Source organism: Carassius auratus, unplaced genomic scaffold (assembly GCF_003368295.1).
Source record: "Carassius auratus strain Wakin unplaced genomic scaffold, ASM336829v1 scaf_tig00002592, whole genome shotgun sequence".
Lineage (NCBI taxonomy): Eukaryota > Metazoa > Chordata > Actinopteri > Cypriniformes > Cyprinidae > Carassius > Carassius auratus.
The window spans coordinates 1,213-16,702 of NW_020523464.1; the positions used below are offsets into that span (position 1 = coordinate 1,213).

The 15,490-nt window shown below is 35.6% G+C and overlaps 1 protein-coding gene across 1 annotated transcript in view; it reads right to left on the reverse strand.

The window, feature by feature from the left end:
* Positions 1-504: 504 nt before the first annotated feature.
* LOC113069963 (cadherin-23-like) overlaps positions 505-15,490 on the reverse strand; it is a gene marked incomplete at its 3' end in the record, with an annotated part of 54,576 nt that continues 39,590 nt past the window's right edge. Inside the window, exons 4-5 of the mRNA XM_026243109.1 lie at positions 648-790; positions 505-552 (exon numbers count right to left, since the gene is read on the reverse strand). Coding sequence (XP_026098894.1) covers positions 505-552; positions 648-790 — 191 coding nt within the window. The remainder of the gene's footprint in view (positions 553-647; positions 791-15,490) is intronic.

The window sequence follows — 15,490 nt, forward strand, 5'->3', positions numbered from 1 at the left end:
ATATTCTGAAATACTATATAAAAAAATAATAATTCTATGAATTCTATAAAATAGATATTTTTAAATTATTATTCCTATAATGCAAAGCTAATTTAGCTATTACGCAACGAGACATAATTAATCATTCTAATATGCTGATATGGTGCAGAAGGAACATTTCTTATTATTATTTTAGCTTTCTGGAATGTTTTGATATTCTTAATTTATTTGATTTGGGGGGAGGGGTTCAAAAGAGCTGCATTTATTTTAAAACATTTTTGTAACAATTTTTTTAAGAATATAAAAATTGATATGAACAGCATGTTTTTTATGTTAATCTTTTTAACATTTTAAATTTCTCACTTCTGAAAAATCCAATGCCTTGCTGAATACAAGTATTAATTTCTTTATAAAGAAAAATAGTACAGGCCTCAAAACTTTTGAACGGTAACGGAAAGTTAAAAAACACAGACCTTGGAGACAGATGGATGAGAGAAGTGGATAGATTGATGATCTGTAACTCACCCCTTGACTGTCACTGACTGAGAACTCCACCTCCATCTCTGACTTGGTCTGAAGACACAAAAACACAAACAGCAGCATTAAATCACTAGCGTCGGCTGGACAGTCATTCAATTCTTTTGCCAGTTGCTCATGGTTTTCCGCACCTCCCTGTCGAGCGGCTGTCTCAGCCACACAACCCCAGTGGTCTCCTGCACAGCGAAGTACCGCATGGCCTCTTCCCCGACCACACCGAAAATCAACGGCTCGCCGTCCGGGTCGATCGCCTGCAGCTGGGTAATGGATGTACCTGAACACACACAAACAAACACACACACACACACAATGAACAATATTTCAGACAACATTACACCTTAAATGGGTCATGAAAAGATTAATTTTCCTTGATCTTTTGACACAAAAGACTTGTTGCTCTTTGAAAGAACTTTATTGTATATAAGTCTTTCGGAGCTAAAAAATAAATAAATAAATAAATAAATAAAAAAAAACATTTATTGCAACTACTGTATGCTACTATAAAATAAAACAGCTCATCACAAACTTTTGCAACATTCCAGACAAAACAGACTTTTTATATATGTATATATGTACTTTTGTCTTGTTTTATAATAAGAAAAACACCCTTTAAACTTGAGAAGCAACAATATTTGCTAACTAGGTAATATAAGATATAGTTGTACAGCTGGATACAAATATTACAGGTGGATATGACATCATTAAGGGTAAATATGCTGGTAAATATGAAACAGATTTACACACATAAAGTAAGATTAACAGCCTAGCTTAGGTGTAAATATATCCAGCAGCACAGGAAGCCACAAAGGATGAGGCACATTTAAAGGTGAAGTGTGTAATTTGTCTGATACTTTTAAAATGTCCCAGTTTAAAATGCAGAGACAACTATAAGTTATTCGCAGGTTAGCAAGAGTGTGAACTTTTGTTGTTTTGTTTTTGTTTTTTTTGTTTTTTGATTTCTGCCGGCACCAGTGAAGTAAAATTAGGGCTGGATTATACAGCGTTTAAAATCTGATTAGATTTGGCATTCACTAAATATCTCTGGATCACAAGAAACAAACTTTAACCATACTTTCTGATATTAAATAAATTATATATAAATACATATATTTTAAATGTTACTTTATTTTTATTGCACTTATATTTATCATATAGTATACTTATAAACATGCATTATCTGCAAGTAATTTGTTTGGAAGGCAACAGAAGGCAAAATAATCACCCTACTTAGCATTCGGAAGAGTCATTAGCATTAGAAGCACACTATGTAGGCAGCTAAAACATAGACTGTGTGTTAATGAGAGTGTGTACATGTGTGTATATGTGAGTGTATGTTAAGTAGAAGCCAAGTCATTCCAAACACAAAAAAACCCACACCAGATGCATGAAAAATGAAAACAATATGCAATCTAGAATTGGCTCAAAAAATTAAACATGATTTCCTTAGGCTAAATGGAATTATAGTCTGTAGCTAAAAAATAATAATAATAATAATCTGTGCCTGTAATACATTACGGTTTTCTTTGAAATCTGTCAATGGTGACTGCACAAAATCTGACTTTCAGTAACTAGCATTAATTCCTAAGATCATTACGAACTTTAGAAACTTTTCAGAGAAAAATCGTATAATATATAAAAATAATATAAATATATACATATAAATAGTTTTTAAAATATATACTAGATGTGTGTGTTTCTATATATACTTAAAAAATATTCACAGTACAATTTTATTTTGGGTGCGATTAATCATGATAACAGCATTAAAGGGGTCATATGATGCCATTTCAAGTTTTCTTTTATCATTGGAGTGTTACAAGCTGTTAGTGAATAGATAAGATCCCTAAAGATGCAGAGACTAATGTTTAAAACCCAAATAGATATTCTTTATAAAAGTTAATACTTGTCCACACCCTCCTAAAACGGCTCATTTAAACTCACCCCCACATGTCGACATCACTGTGTGGGAAGATTTGCATAACACCGCCCAAATGTTCACGCCAAGAAAGAAGGTGTAACTTTTATTCTCGCTGTTGCTACCAGCAGCATGTCGTGGAGACACTGTTTCGTTGTGAAAATGAAACTACTTTGTTTGGTCTTCCAAAAGAGGAAACCACTAGAAATCAGTGGATAAGTTGTATTTACAGCACTGTTCCAGAACAGTTCAACCCAAATATTAAGATGTGTGCAGTGCATTTTATGGAGAACCGTTCCCTGATCCTGGGAGAGAAGACTACAATGCCAGCTGTTCTGACTCACTGTCTGTAAGTATGATTTCATATTTAAAGGATTTGCTACTGATGATTCAAATACCAGCTCTGAGCAGTGTAGAGTAGCGCTTGTTGTTTGTTGTTTCTCCAATCACAAATGGAGACGTGGTTTTATGTTTACACGGCACGATGCAACTCAGCGTGTAAAAAGACAGTATAAGTCATTATAATTATGTCCCCACAAGATGCAACAATTGCCTTGTTTGTAATGGGTTTTATTGTTTTTATCTCATCACGCTGGTATTCTGACCGGGACATGGCATCAAATTATGGCAAGAGGCGTAATATTGCCGTCTCACACTTCGGCAAATCACAACGCACTGAATAGCTGGCCAATCAGAGCACACCTCACTTTTCAGAATGGTGAGCTTTGTAAAAACTTATGTGTTTCAGAAGGCGGGGTATAGAGAAGAAACAATAAATGGACAGTATGTGGAAAATAATGTGGTTTTTTTAACCTTAAAGGGGGGGTGAAATGCTCGTTTTCACTCAATATCCTGTTAATCTTGAGTACCTATAGAGTAGTACTGCATCCTTCATAACTCCAAAAAGTCTTTAGTTTTATTATATTCATAAGAGAAAGATAGAGTGTACAGATTTTTCCCAGAAAAACACGAGCGTCTGGAGGCGTGACATGTGGGCGGAGCTAAAGAATCACGAGCGCGAGTAGGCTTTTGCGTTGAGAGCGTTTGGAAGTTGTGACATTACCGTGAGGAAAATAAACCATCATCCAAAACAAACCATGGCTAACAGTCAGATTCAGCCGTTTATTTATGATCCAGAATCAGATCCCGAGGCTGAAACTGAATGAGAGCAGCAGCAACGACTCGCTCCGAGCGGGGCTCGCACCCGGGTCTCCGGCATGGGAGGGGACGCACTAACAAGGAGGCAGAGATATTTTAAGCAGTTTTACTCACCGCCTGCGGTTCCAACACACGATCGTGACCCTTTTTCGTTGGGATGGCATCATCCTTAAGAAATAAACGATGTGCAAATCCGGCGTCAAACTGGGCCTTGTTTGTAAAACAAGCATCTTCGAAATGCAGGGAACAGACAAAAACACTTGCACAACTCCGCTGATGCTCTGTAAAAATAAATTCCATCCACTGGTCCCTTAATGCTGTTTTTTTTTTTTGGTAATCTGCAACCAAAAACACACTTCTTTTGTGACTTTTCGCGAAGCTCTCGCTCTGATCATTGAATGTATGTTGTGCTCTCAGTGCTCTGCTATACGGGAGTGCGTGCTCTTCCGGCAAACGTGCCCTCAGGACCCATATAAGGAAATTCCGCTCCATCTAACGTCACACAGACCCATACTCGAAAAAAACTTTCCGAAACTTATGACAAACCGGAAGGAGTATTTTGGGAACAAAAATACTCCTTCAAATGTACAACTTAATTTTTGAAACTTTGTCCATGTTTAGCATGGGAATCCAACTCTTTAACAGTGTAAAAAACTCAGTATGCATGAAATAGCATTTCACCCCCCCCCCCCCTTTAAACCACATAAACACATTTCATTACACCAAATACACAAAATAATGTTCTTTTTAGCAACATCATATGACCCCCTTAATAAATATGAGATATATTTATGTATATAAAGTAAACTAAAAAGCAAACTTTGTGCAAATCAGGGCATAACAATAGGCAAGTATAATAAAAATGTAAAAAAAAAAAATTACTATATACTTCACTTCAGGATTTAAATTGTAAAATTAACTTGTACATAAACTTGGACAAAATATCTCAAAAGAAAATAAATTCTTAAAAGATTGAAACAATGGAGGATGATTAAATAATGACAGAAAATAACTGCTCCTTTAAGAAATACTTCCTCTAGATATTTTAATCTGATGCAAAATTATTACCTTGAGATGTATTCATTTTAATATTTAATTCCTTCTTCGTCTCATTAATCAAAATCGAAACAAAATACCTCTATAAATGAGGGGTTTCACCTCTTTGTTCTCTCATTCCTCCTCTCAAACAGTCTCAATATCCCAAAAAACCTGCTACCATACAGCCAAAGTAACAAAGACATCCTCTGAGCTCATTATAGATCACACACATGGAGTCTGTGTGTGTCTAGTAACAGGTGTGTGTTTATGAAGACACCTGGCGAGGGGGTCCCTGACTCATTCCAGCTTTAGTTCTGCTGACGGCGCCAGACGCCTAATGCTGCAAATCCTACATTAATGAGAAAGACCAACAAACAGATCAGGCCCAATCCCTTCCACAGCCATAAACACACACACACAGACTCAAGATTCAGACTTGTGCATACAAAAGCCCTCGCATACATATGGTGCTAGCAACACCAAGGTCTTGGGTTCAGTTCACAGGGGCATGCACAGGTGCATGCTTTAAAAGCCACTTTGGATAAAAATGTCTGCCAAGTGCATAAATTGATGCATAAAATAAAGAAAATTCAATAGCAATCAATTCACACATATGATATATCAAATAAAACTATACAAGCAGCTCATTCATATCCAGACACATCCAGCAACTACAAAGGTCAATAAGTTAAACCACATGCGCATACACGTTTATTAATACACAATGCTGTGTGAAAGGGAGGTGAAACACCTCTAATTAATGGGAGGATTTATGAACTGCACTCTCTGTTTATAATGAGATTTATGCAAATTCTGCTGCTTTCAGTGTGTTATAATTTGGTTGAAGACGGTGCAAATTAAGCGTTTTACATTGCACTCATAAATAATAAAGACTTCCCCCTCTCTTTTCTACTGTTTTAAGAGATGGAAGAATCCATCGTGTGTGGACAGGAGAGGGAATGCTGGGTAACAAATGGCTCTTCTGGGTTAGTGATGTGTGTCTGTGCACCAAGGGATTGTGGGATATGTTCAGAAGAAACTAAAAACAGTGTAAATGTCAATCTGCAATACAAACGGTGGCTCTGTTTCAAAACCTAATGAGCTGCCTTGCCAAATACTGGCATATTTCTAAGCTAACACCATGATAATCTAATATGCACAAAAACAAGTTGTCGCAGTGCATGATGGGATTGTGTTATATGCAACAAACCCATTGTAGGCACAAAATATATAATACAAATAAATAGTTATTTTAAACTACTTTAATAACATTTTGGTTTTATGTGAATTATAGTAAATAAAACATATTTTTTTAAGTATATTCAATAAAATGATTATACTGTACATGGTTACATATATAAAAAACATTTTTCGAATTTTTTAACAATTTACAATAAATGTATTGTTATTTATATTTGTAAAAAAAAAGAAAATTAATAAATCTTTTTTTTTACATTTCTCAATTCGTCTTCCATGTTTATTGGATTTATTCACTGCAATGTATTAAGGAATTGTGTTGTCAAAATGCATTATGATATTGCGTTATCTGCAAATTATGCGTTGAATAAAATTCCTCAGAAGGTAATATAATCCCACGTCAGAGCATTTGGAACAGATGTCCCGTCAGAACAACACTGATGTGTGTTGATACTGTATGTAACGAGTATGTGTACGTTTATATGCAAGTATGTGTAAAGCAGTGACACTCACGTTCTATCTGTTTCTCTCTGGCTCGGGCTGATAGATGACACTATTTAGGCCACAGTGAGCTCAGTATTATGCTCATGACTGATACACTGCACATTAACACACCACCCAGCCGGGAAGAACTGACAAGAGCAATGTGCCAGCGGGATCATCTATCTCTCTCTCTCTCTGTTGCAGTCACAGGCCCGTCTCAGCAAGTGTGTAAAATGTTTTATTTCAGAGAATGTAACTCATCTCGATGGCACAACACTGACCAGACAACACAAACAGAAAATCCCGGACAAAAAAAATATTAAATCTGACTGCCACAGGTGATTACAATGACACACAAACAGAAACATGAACATTTGTGAACAGCCTAAAGCCATGGATCGCTGGATTTCTATCATTACTTAATGTCTTAAAGACATCCAAAATCCATATTCTGAACACAAAATGCAAGCTGCTCTTCTCCTTAACACAAAACAAATACTGCTGATGCCTGGCAAGATCCAAAACGGACAAAAAAGTAGCACATATGACTCATGAGCTATATTTTGAAACTTCTGATGCCACACAATATCAGTGTGTGAGATACGTCATTCAGTGATAATCTTTATGGTTTTCAGAAGAATTGGAACAGAGTGCATGAGTCATATATGGTCTAATTGTGATACTGAATAAATATTTATAATCTAAAGCCAATATATATATATATATATATATATATATATATATATATAATGTGACGAGTCAGCTGCCTCCTCCCTGATTATCACCGGCACCCCGTCCTAAATCGCCGCCCTTCACCAGGCTCCCGACTGGAGTGGGTGTGTGAGAGGAGGGGCGCTGGACGAGTCAGGGCTGGCGGCGTGTGATGGGGCACACCTGAAGGAAGTGGAGCCTCATTACCGCCGCTGTTTAAAAGCCCAACGCGCCTCTCCTCAGGAGACCGGTCTCTTCCCCGTGCATGCACACTGGTGTCCTCGTGGGTCCAGGAAGGGTGCGTTGAGGGACTCCCGCGCCACCAAGACGTGAGCTGCCGGACCCGCGATCCGGATGGGAACCGCACCCGTATACACGGCCGACGGGCCAGGATGCCGGGCCGTCCATCCCCTACCAGCGCCGCGGCCAACGAGAGAGACGCGGCCGCTAGGAGAAGCCGCCGCCCCTCGCGCCCCGGACCAAGGAGGGGAGCGCGTGCGGCCGCCGGACTCCGCCCCTTGCCTGGACCCTTCCTTGATGAACACTGCCCGACCTACACAAATCCCGCAGCACGACGAGGACACCAGATTCCCTGTTATTTTGGACACTTTCCCCCTTTGGCCACTTTTATTCCCTTTGTTTTATGATTTCTGTTAATAAAAGCCTCTCCGAGGCCTGACGCCACGCCCACTGTGTCTGTCTTGTGCTCCTCCCGTGACTATATATATATATATATATATATATATATATATATATATATAAATAAAAGATTCCAGTAAATGCAGTAAATTTGTGAAACAGTATTACAATTTTAAAAATTAAATAAAAATGCTTTCTATTTTAATACATTTTAAAATGTAATTTATTCCTGTGATGCAAAAGCTGAATTTTCAACATCATTACTCCAGTCTTCAGTGTCACATGGTCCTCCAGAAGTCATTCTAATATACTAATTTGCTGCTCAGTAATTATCTTATTATTCAAAAATTTTAAATATAAAAACTGTTTTTATTGCATAATATTGCTGAAACATGATACATATTTTAGAATCCTAAAAAAATTATCATGAAAAAGTAACAAGAGAAAGATTTATCTGAAATATAAGTCTTTTGTAACATTGTAAATGTTTTATTGTTACTTTTGATGCATCTTTCCTTAATAAATAACACATTTAAATGATTTAGTTTTTTTGTGGTTATCGCACTAACCCCAAACTTTTAAATAATATATGCATTATGGTTTCCGCAAAAATGTTAAGTAGCAAAAACGTTTTCACACTGATAATAATAATAAGCAAACAATCAGCATATTACAATGAGACAAAAATATAAAAAGAATCTTTTTCAAAAGAAATTTTTTGAATGGTAGTGCCTATGCACTGAATGATTACCAGATTCATACTGTATATCAATGTGTTTTCATCTGGTTCTCCAATGCAGTATTACTGTACAATAATGCCTCTCTAAAAACTTTAATAGTGAGAGCATACAACACATGAATGAAATACACATTAATGGAAACTTCCAGATTCCAATGGAAGACGTATAGGTGGCTAGCATGTGAGCACGAAAGAAAGAAATAAACAGAAGGAGAATGAAAGATAGAGAGAGGGCGAGTATGAGATGTGATTGTGTAGAGATGCTGGCAGTCAAGTGTTTTATGTAGCTCCTGGTCTGTTGGAGAGGAGGCCGCTGGGGCCAGTAAATCAGCTCAGAGAGGGCATCCATCCCTGAGTAGATCAATATACTTTCAGCCCCTGTGACTACACAAAAGCTCCTCTGGGGGCCCACAGGGGCCTGGGGTCACCACTCCACCATCACAACACCAACTTTATTACTATCATCTCAACTGTAATGTTGTACTGCAATACAGAGACATACGCACAAACAAACAAACACTAACACACACTTCAGAGAAACATTTGAGAACAATGAAAAGCAGCATCCTAAACCAGACCAGCAATGACTTATACAAGAGATCTCGCTAAAATCTCAGTCATTTTTCCAAGACGGTGATGACAATAAAAGGAGAGCAAATGGAGAAAACAAAGTATCTCAATACATTTTTTATTTATTTAAACTTATAAATAACTTATTTATACTTATTCTTATTATTCCAAGAAGTAATTTTAGAAGAAACATCTGAGACAAAATGTATACAAGCAATAACATCAATAATTAATTAACATAAACAATTGGTAAATTATTCAGAGGCAATGTGAGAAAGGTTTAGGTCAGTTGACATTGTGTTACGCATCCAGTTGAGCAGTGTTACATTCAACACCACCAGGACACGTCACTGTTTTAAAAAAAAAACATTTTTAAAAACGAAAACTATTTTTAGCTTGACATCCAATCTTAAAATGTAACACTTGGTGTGAGACATTGAAAAACTACAGTTTATGATGCAAGGATATCCATTTGACCCATTTATATTTAAAGGGGTAGTTCACCAAAAAAATCAAAATGTATCCTTATTTTACTCACCAACAAAGCATCCTAATTGTATATGACTTTCTTCTTTCAGATGAATCCAATCAGAGTTATATAAAAAAATTATCTCGGCACTTGCAAGAGTACGAATGGGAGTATGTGGGTGTTTTTGTTCAACAATCCAAAAATAAAGCGAACATGTCCATAATAAAACGTGCCTTCCGGTCGGTGAATAAAGGCCTCCTGTAGCAAATCATGCGATTTTGTAAAACAAATATTTAAAACATTATAAACACCTTTTTCTCACTACCTCTGACTGTCATACATGTAAGCCGTTCCAACAGATGATGTAGGACATACAAGTCGCGCATGCACCATTGATCTGACGAACACAGGAAGCGCGGAGGAGAGACAACGAAACTAAACGCCAGTCAGGATTTCAAAGCACAAAATGAGTATTTGTAATGAAAATGTTGGAGGATTTCGACATAAGCCAGGAAGGAAACTTTGCTTCCTTTGCTCCTGAAAACAAACTCGCGAGACTAGCATATCTCAGAGGCGCGCACTGCGCATACATCCTACACGGTCCGCCCAGAACGGCTAGCTCGTATAACAGTCAGCGGAAGTGAGAAAATAGTGTATATAATGTTTTAAATATGGATATTTGTCTCACAAAAACGAATGGATTTACTACAGTAGGCCTTTATTTACCCCCAGCAGCCATGTGAGGCACATTTTATTACAGATGTATGTGCTTTATTTTTACTTTTGGACTGTTGAACAAAAACACCCACCTACTCACGTTCTAATGCTAGTAAGAGCCAGGATAATTTTGAATATAACTCTGATTGGATTGGTCTGAAAGAAGAAAGTCATATACACCTACGATGCTTTGAGGGTGAGTAAAACATGGGCTAAGTTTCATTTTTGGGTGAACTAAACCTCTAACATCTTCCAACACTTAAAAGGGTCCTATTATGATCCTTTACAAAGTCTTGATTTTGTTTTGGGGGTATATTAGAACAGGCTCTGATACTAGGTTGTTTGAAAAACACATTATTTTTCACATATTTTCCATTTCAACCCCCCCTCTCTCCAGTTTGGCAGCTCGAATAGTTCCTGTATCAAATGAAGGCCTGCCTTCTGAATTACAAAGTATTTTTTTAAATAATACTTTTATTCAATAAGGATGCAAAAGTGATCAAAAATGACAATAAAGACATCTTTAAAGTAACAAAAGTTTAAAATGAATATTTCAACTTTATATTCATCAATGAATCCAAATAAAAACAATTTTAATAATATATATTAGAATTATTTCTGAAGGATCATGTGACACTGAAGACTGGAGTAATGATGCTGAAAATTCAGCTTTGACATCACAGGAATGAACTACATTGAAAAATAGATTTAAATAGAAAACTATAGATAATAAAAATAATATAAATAAAGAATAATAATAATAATAAAGAAATATAAATATTGCTGTTTTTACTGTGTTTTGATCAAATAACTATTGCATTGAGCATAATACTTCTTTTGAAAACTTTTGATAGAAATTTGCCATTCTTCTAAAAAGAAATCCTAATGTTTAATAATAAAAAAATACTTTGCTTCTGACAATTGATTAAAAAAAACTCAGGGCCAGTGAAAATGTCGACAGAGCATTGAGAAAAAAACTAAACTACTCAACCAAGGAAAGAAACCCTCATTGTTAATCTATTATATTATTGCCCAGTAAGACAGAGACATGAAGAGCACAGTTAAAGCGGAAAGCGCTCTATTACGTTATCTCATTGTCACTTAGTCCCACGTACAATCACGCAGATATCATCAGTCTTTGCCCCGTCGAAAGCATCGTCTTGCACGCTGGCGATAAACCGCACATGTTCCACGACTGCAACTCTGATACATGATTCACAGCCTCGAATTCATTACCCATTGTGTTAATGGCGGGTGTTTCATTAATAGGGCTGAACTGTAAATCAAAGAGGCTGTTAATTGGCTTTGTGTCATAATCTCCGTCTAAAGCTGTTCTTCATCCATGTGCCCGTAATGTCTTAACGCCTGAGTTTCCTCTCCACTAATGAGCATAGGCACTGAAGCACAGGAGCCCTAATTTGTTTATGGGCTATTGAAAAAGGTTAGTCCCCCCCAGAGCATGAGTTATGGTACCCTCCCTAATGTGTTCAGGGAGGAGGTAAATACCATGAGCCATGTTTGCAGGGGAGAAAAGATGTAAGCAGCATAAATGATTAATTTGAATGGAGTTGGTTTTAGTGTTGAATGCAGGCGATGTTAGGTCTCTCTCGGGGTGATCCGTGCAAATCTGTTTCTGCTCATGTTTTATGTGAGTGTATTTCCATGCATAATTTGACCTGCAATCCCGAGTTTATCCCGTTAGATAGACCCCTGAGGAGTCAACATAATCTAATCGGACCAAACTCCCTTCAGTGACTCTCTGTGCCCCAACCATAAATGACTTTAAATGTCAGAGTGAGTCTGATCCCTGTGAGGGTCCATTCACATCAGGAGTTTCACACACACACACACACACACTCAACTGTTCTGTTCCTCAACTTAGTGAGCTGCCTTTGTCCACACCCTCTACAAAGGCAGCAACTACACAAGGAACACTAATACTAGCACAAAGTGTACAGGAGATCCTATTTAAAACTGATCTGACATCAGTGTGTTGCTAAACTAACACTATTAGTCATATAACAACCCCAAAAATTGGGTAAAACAATTATTTTAATAAAAAAAAATCTGTATGTATACATATACACATCAAAGTAAAAAGTTTGGGGAAGGTTTTAAGAGTTTAAGTTTTTGATCCTCGAATTAAGAACCGTAATATTGTGAAATATTATCACAAATTATTATTATTTTTAGTGATGCTGAATTTTCAGCAGCCATTACTCTAGTTAATCTGATATGCTTATTTGGTGCTCAATAAACATTTATAAATAATTCATATGTGCTTAATAATTTTGTGGAAGCTGTGTTTATGAATCAATTCAATGCATCCTTTCTTAATAAACAATTTTTTTAGTGACCCCAAAAATTTGAACAATTAAACATAACAACAACAATATAGTCTAAATATATATAAAAACTTTAAATTAAATTAAATTAAATTAATGCATTTAGTAGACGCTTTTATCCAAAGCGACTTACAGTGAATTCAGGCTATCAATTTTTACCTATCAAAAATAAATATAAATGAATATAAATAAAATAATGAATTAAATATATAAATATTTTAATCTTTATTTATATATATCTATATTTATTTATATTTATATTATATTTATTTATATAAATGAATTGAACTTTATAAATTCGCATAATGGCAATACATGTCATTTTAAACAATACTAGGTAGATTTTTAACTTTTTGAATGATGGAAAAAAGACTGAAGGTTTTATAGGACTTACAGATAAATACACCTAGAAATCTGCACCTAATTTATATAGAATTTACTATATTTAATTCATTTCAGCTCAGCTCACAAGAACACTTAATTTCCCTGAATGCCACTACTTGCTAAATTGATCTGAATTGTATGTAATTCCTCTACCTTGAATTTCTATTCAAATTCCAATTTCACTTCCTGTGAGGCATGGCCAATTCAATTCAAATCCACACATTAATGAATTAAAAGCTAATTCTTCAGTTCAGAATTTTGAAAGACCCTGCTGTCTGTACATCATGGTATTAATGGTAAAGCAGAATCATTATTGGCAGACACATTTCTATACGGACATACCTTCCAGCCCTAGTCAGCACATTTACATACAGAGAGCCTGTGTGTGTGTGTGTGTGTGTGTGTGTGTGTGTGTTCCAAAAGGCACATTCGGGCACATCCAGACAGCTCATTTCCATGGATAAAGCTCCAGAGAGCACACTGGGTCAGTCCCTCAGGAGAGCTATCAAACACTACTGATAAAGACTGTGTCAAATCACACCAGTACAAAACCAGAACACTGTATTCATGACAGCACAGGGTAAAGTGCTAATTATAATCATCCAGAAACAATGCTAAAACAAGAGCTCCACAATGAAAAATTTTAAAACAGCTTTCGCTTGCTATCAGCAACAGAAGTGGGGACTCTGCTTGAGCTCTAAATTTCGCCTTCCGGATCCAATTAATTTTAGGAAGTAAATGAAGTGGTGAAGGGATTTTGGCAAATATTCATTTGGAAGTCTATTCACACGAATAGCAACATGACAAAGCAAACTGCTACTGAAAATTTGTCCCAAAATTATTCAAGTGCAACACACATTTCCACCAGTCTCTTAAAAGTTCACAAACCTGAACAAAAGAACTGGCAAGAAAATTTAAAGTAAACCTTGTTGTAAAAATAAATGAAGAAATACATGAATTAATAAATTCTGCAAAAATATATTTTTTGTTACACACATAGTAAATATTAATATAAATATTTACATATTTATATTAAATTATAAGTTATTAGCTAGAACAAATTTTAAAAATAACATATTAAATGTTTACTTGGTATCAAACAATGCATGAAACCAGTCAGTGACTCCGTTGACGTGCACCAATAATGTGATTATTTACAATAATCAGAGTTCACTTAAAGTGACAGTTCACTCAAAATTGAAACATACCCCATGATTTACTCACTCTCCAGCCATCCAATATCAATATCATCTCCAGCCATATCAAAAAATGTCCTGGCTCTTTTAAGCTTTATAATGGCAGTGAATGGGAGTCGAGATTTTTAAGCCCATAAAAGTGCATCCATCCATAATGAAAAGTAATCCACACATCTCCTGGGGATATTTAAAACTTTATAAACCACTATGTCAAGCTTTTCGCTCACCCTACGCCTACATCCTACATTATTACTGGCACTAAAATCTGTATATGCAACATACTGTATTTTACTACAGTTATGGTTGCCATTATTATGAGTTTAATTGCATCAATTTGAAGTGTTGTGTTTAAATGAGGGACAGTTTAATTGCAATACTGCCTAAATCCCATTATAATTGCATGTAAATGTAGTTAATGTTACACAAATATGCACAAGATATTAGCTTTATTGAATTAATATACGTCATAAAAGTTTCTCTCCTACACTTTCTCTCTCTGTCTGGTTTGAGTATTGAGCATTAATATCAGGGTTGATGGCACAACAACAGACTGATGGAGGTCTGAGTCCAGCTCTAAGTGACTCGTGTGTTTTAACACACACACATACACACACAGACCTTGGGCCAGTGTGTATTAATCCAGCTGATTTATGGTTAAATCTGTCACGCTTCAGGAGAGTGTACCCTTTACCTCCATCACCTTAAGGTTCAACAATACACAAGCATGCACAAGCATACTCACGCCGCACATGTTCTCTCACTCTGCTCAAGCATCACATGATATATCCAGTAACATACATGATGCATTTATTCCCATATTAGACAACACCTTTGGCTTACTATTGCTAAAATAAATGTACATTCATGCTGCATTATGTTTGTTATTATTCTATCGTAAAAACTAACTTGTGTAATTCATACTGCACAAAAACTAGACATATCTTTGCATATTGTGGTTGAACCTCCTTCATTGTTCTATGTCATTAATTATTAATAATATCCTGTGCATTTCAAACATGATCACACCTGATGATTGATAATGCTTCATGATAAAACCAAGCCATACCACAATGATGATGAATTTGCTTCCCTTATGAGCATTACATGCAATATAAAATAATAATAATACTCTCTCTTGAAGATAATAATAATAATCTCTGTAACTGTATAATTACAGTTTGTATTTTTCATAAATAAATATTTTTCTATTTGTGCAATTTAATTTTAGATGAAATATTGTTTATGCATTTATATATTTATTTATTCATTTAGTAAATAAATAAATGTCTGTTTATTTTAATTTTTTTGATAACTTCTGTATAATTGTATTTATTTATTTATTTACATACACAGTACATATACAATATAAAGAGACATTTTTTAGCTTCCTCTATATTTCTTTCTTTTTCTCTC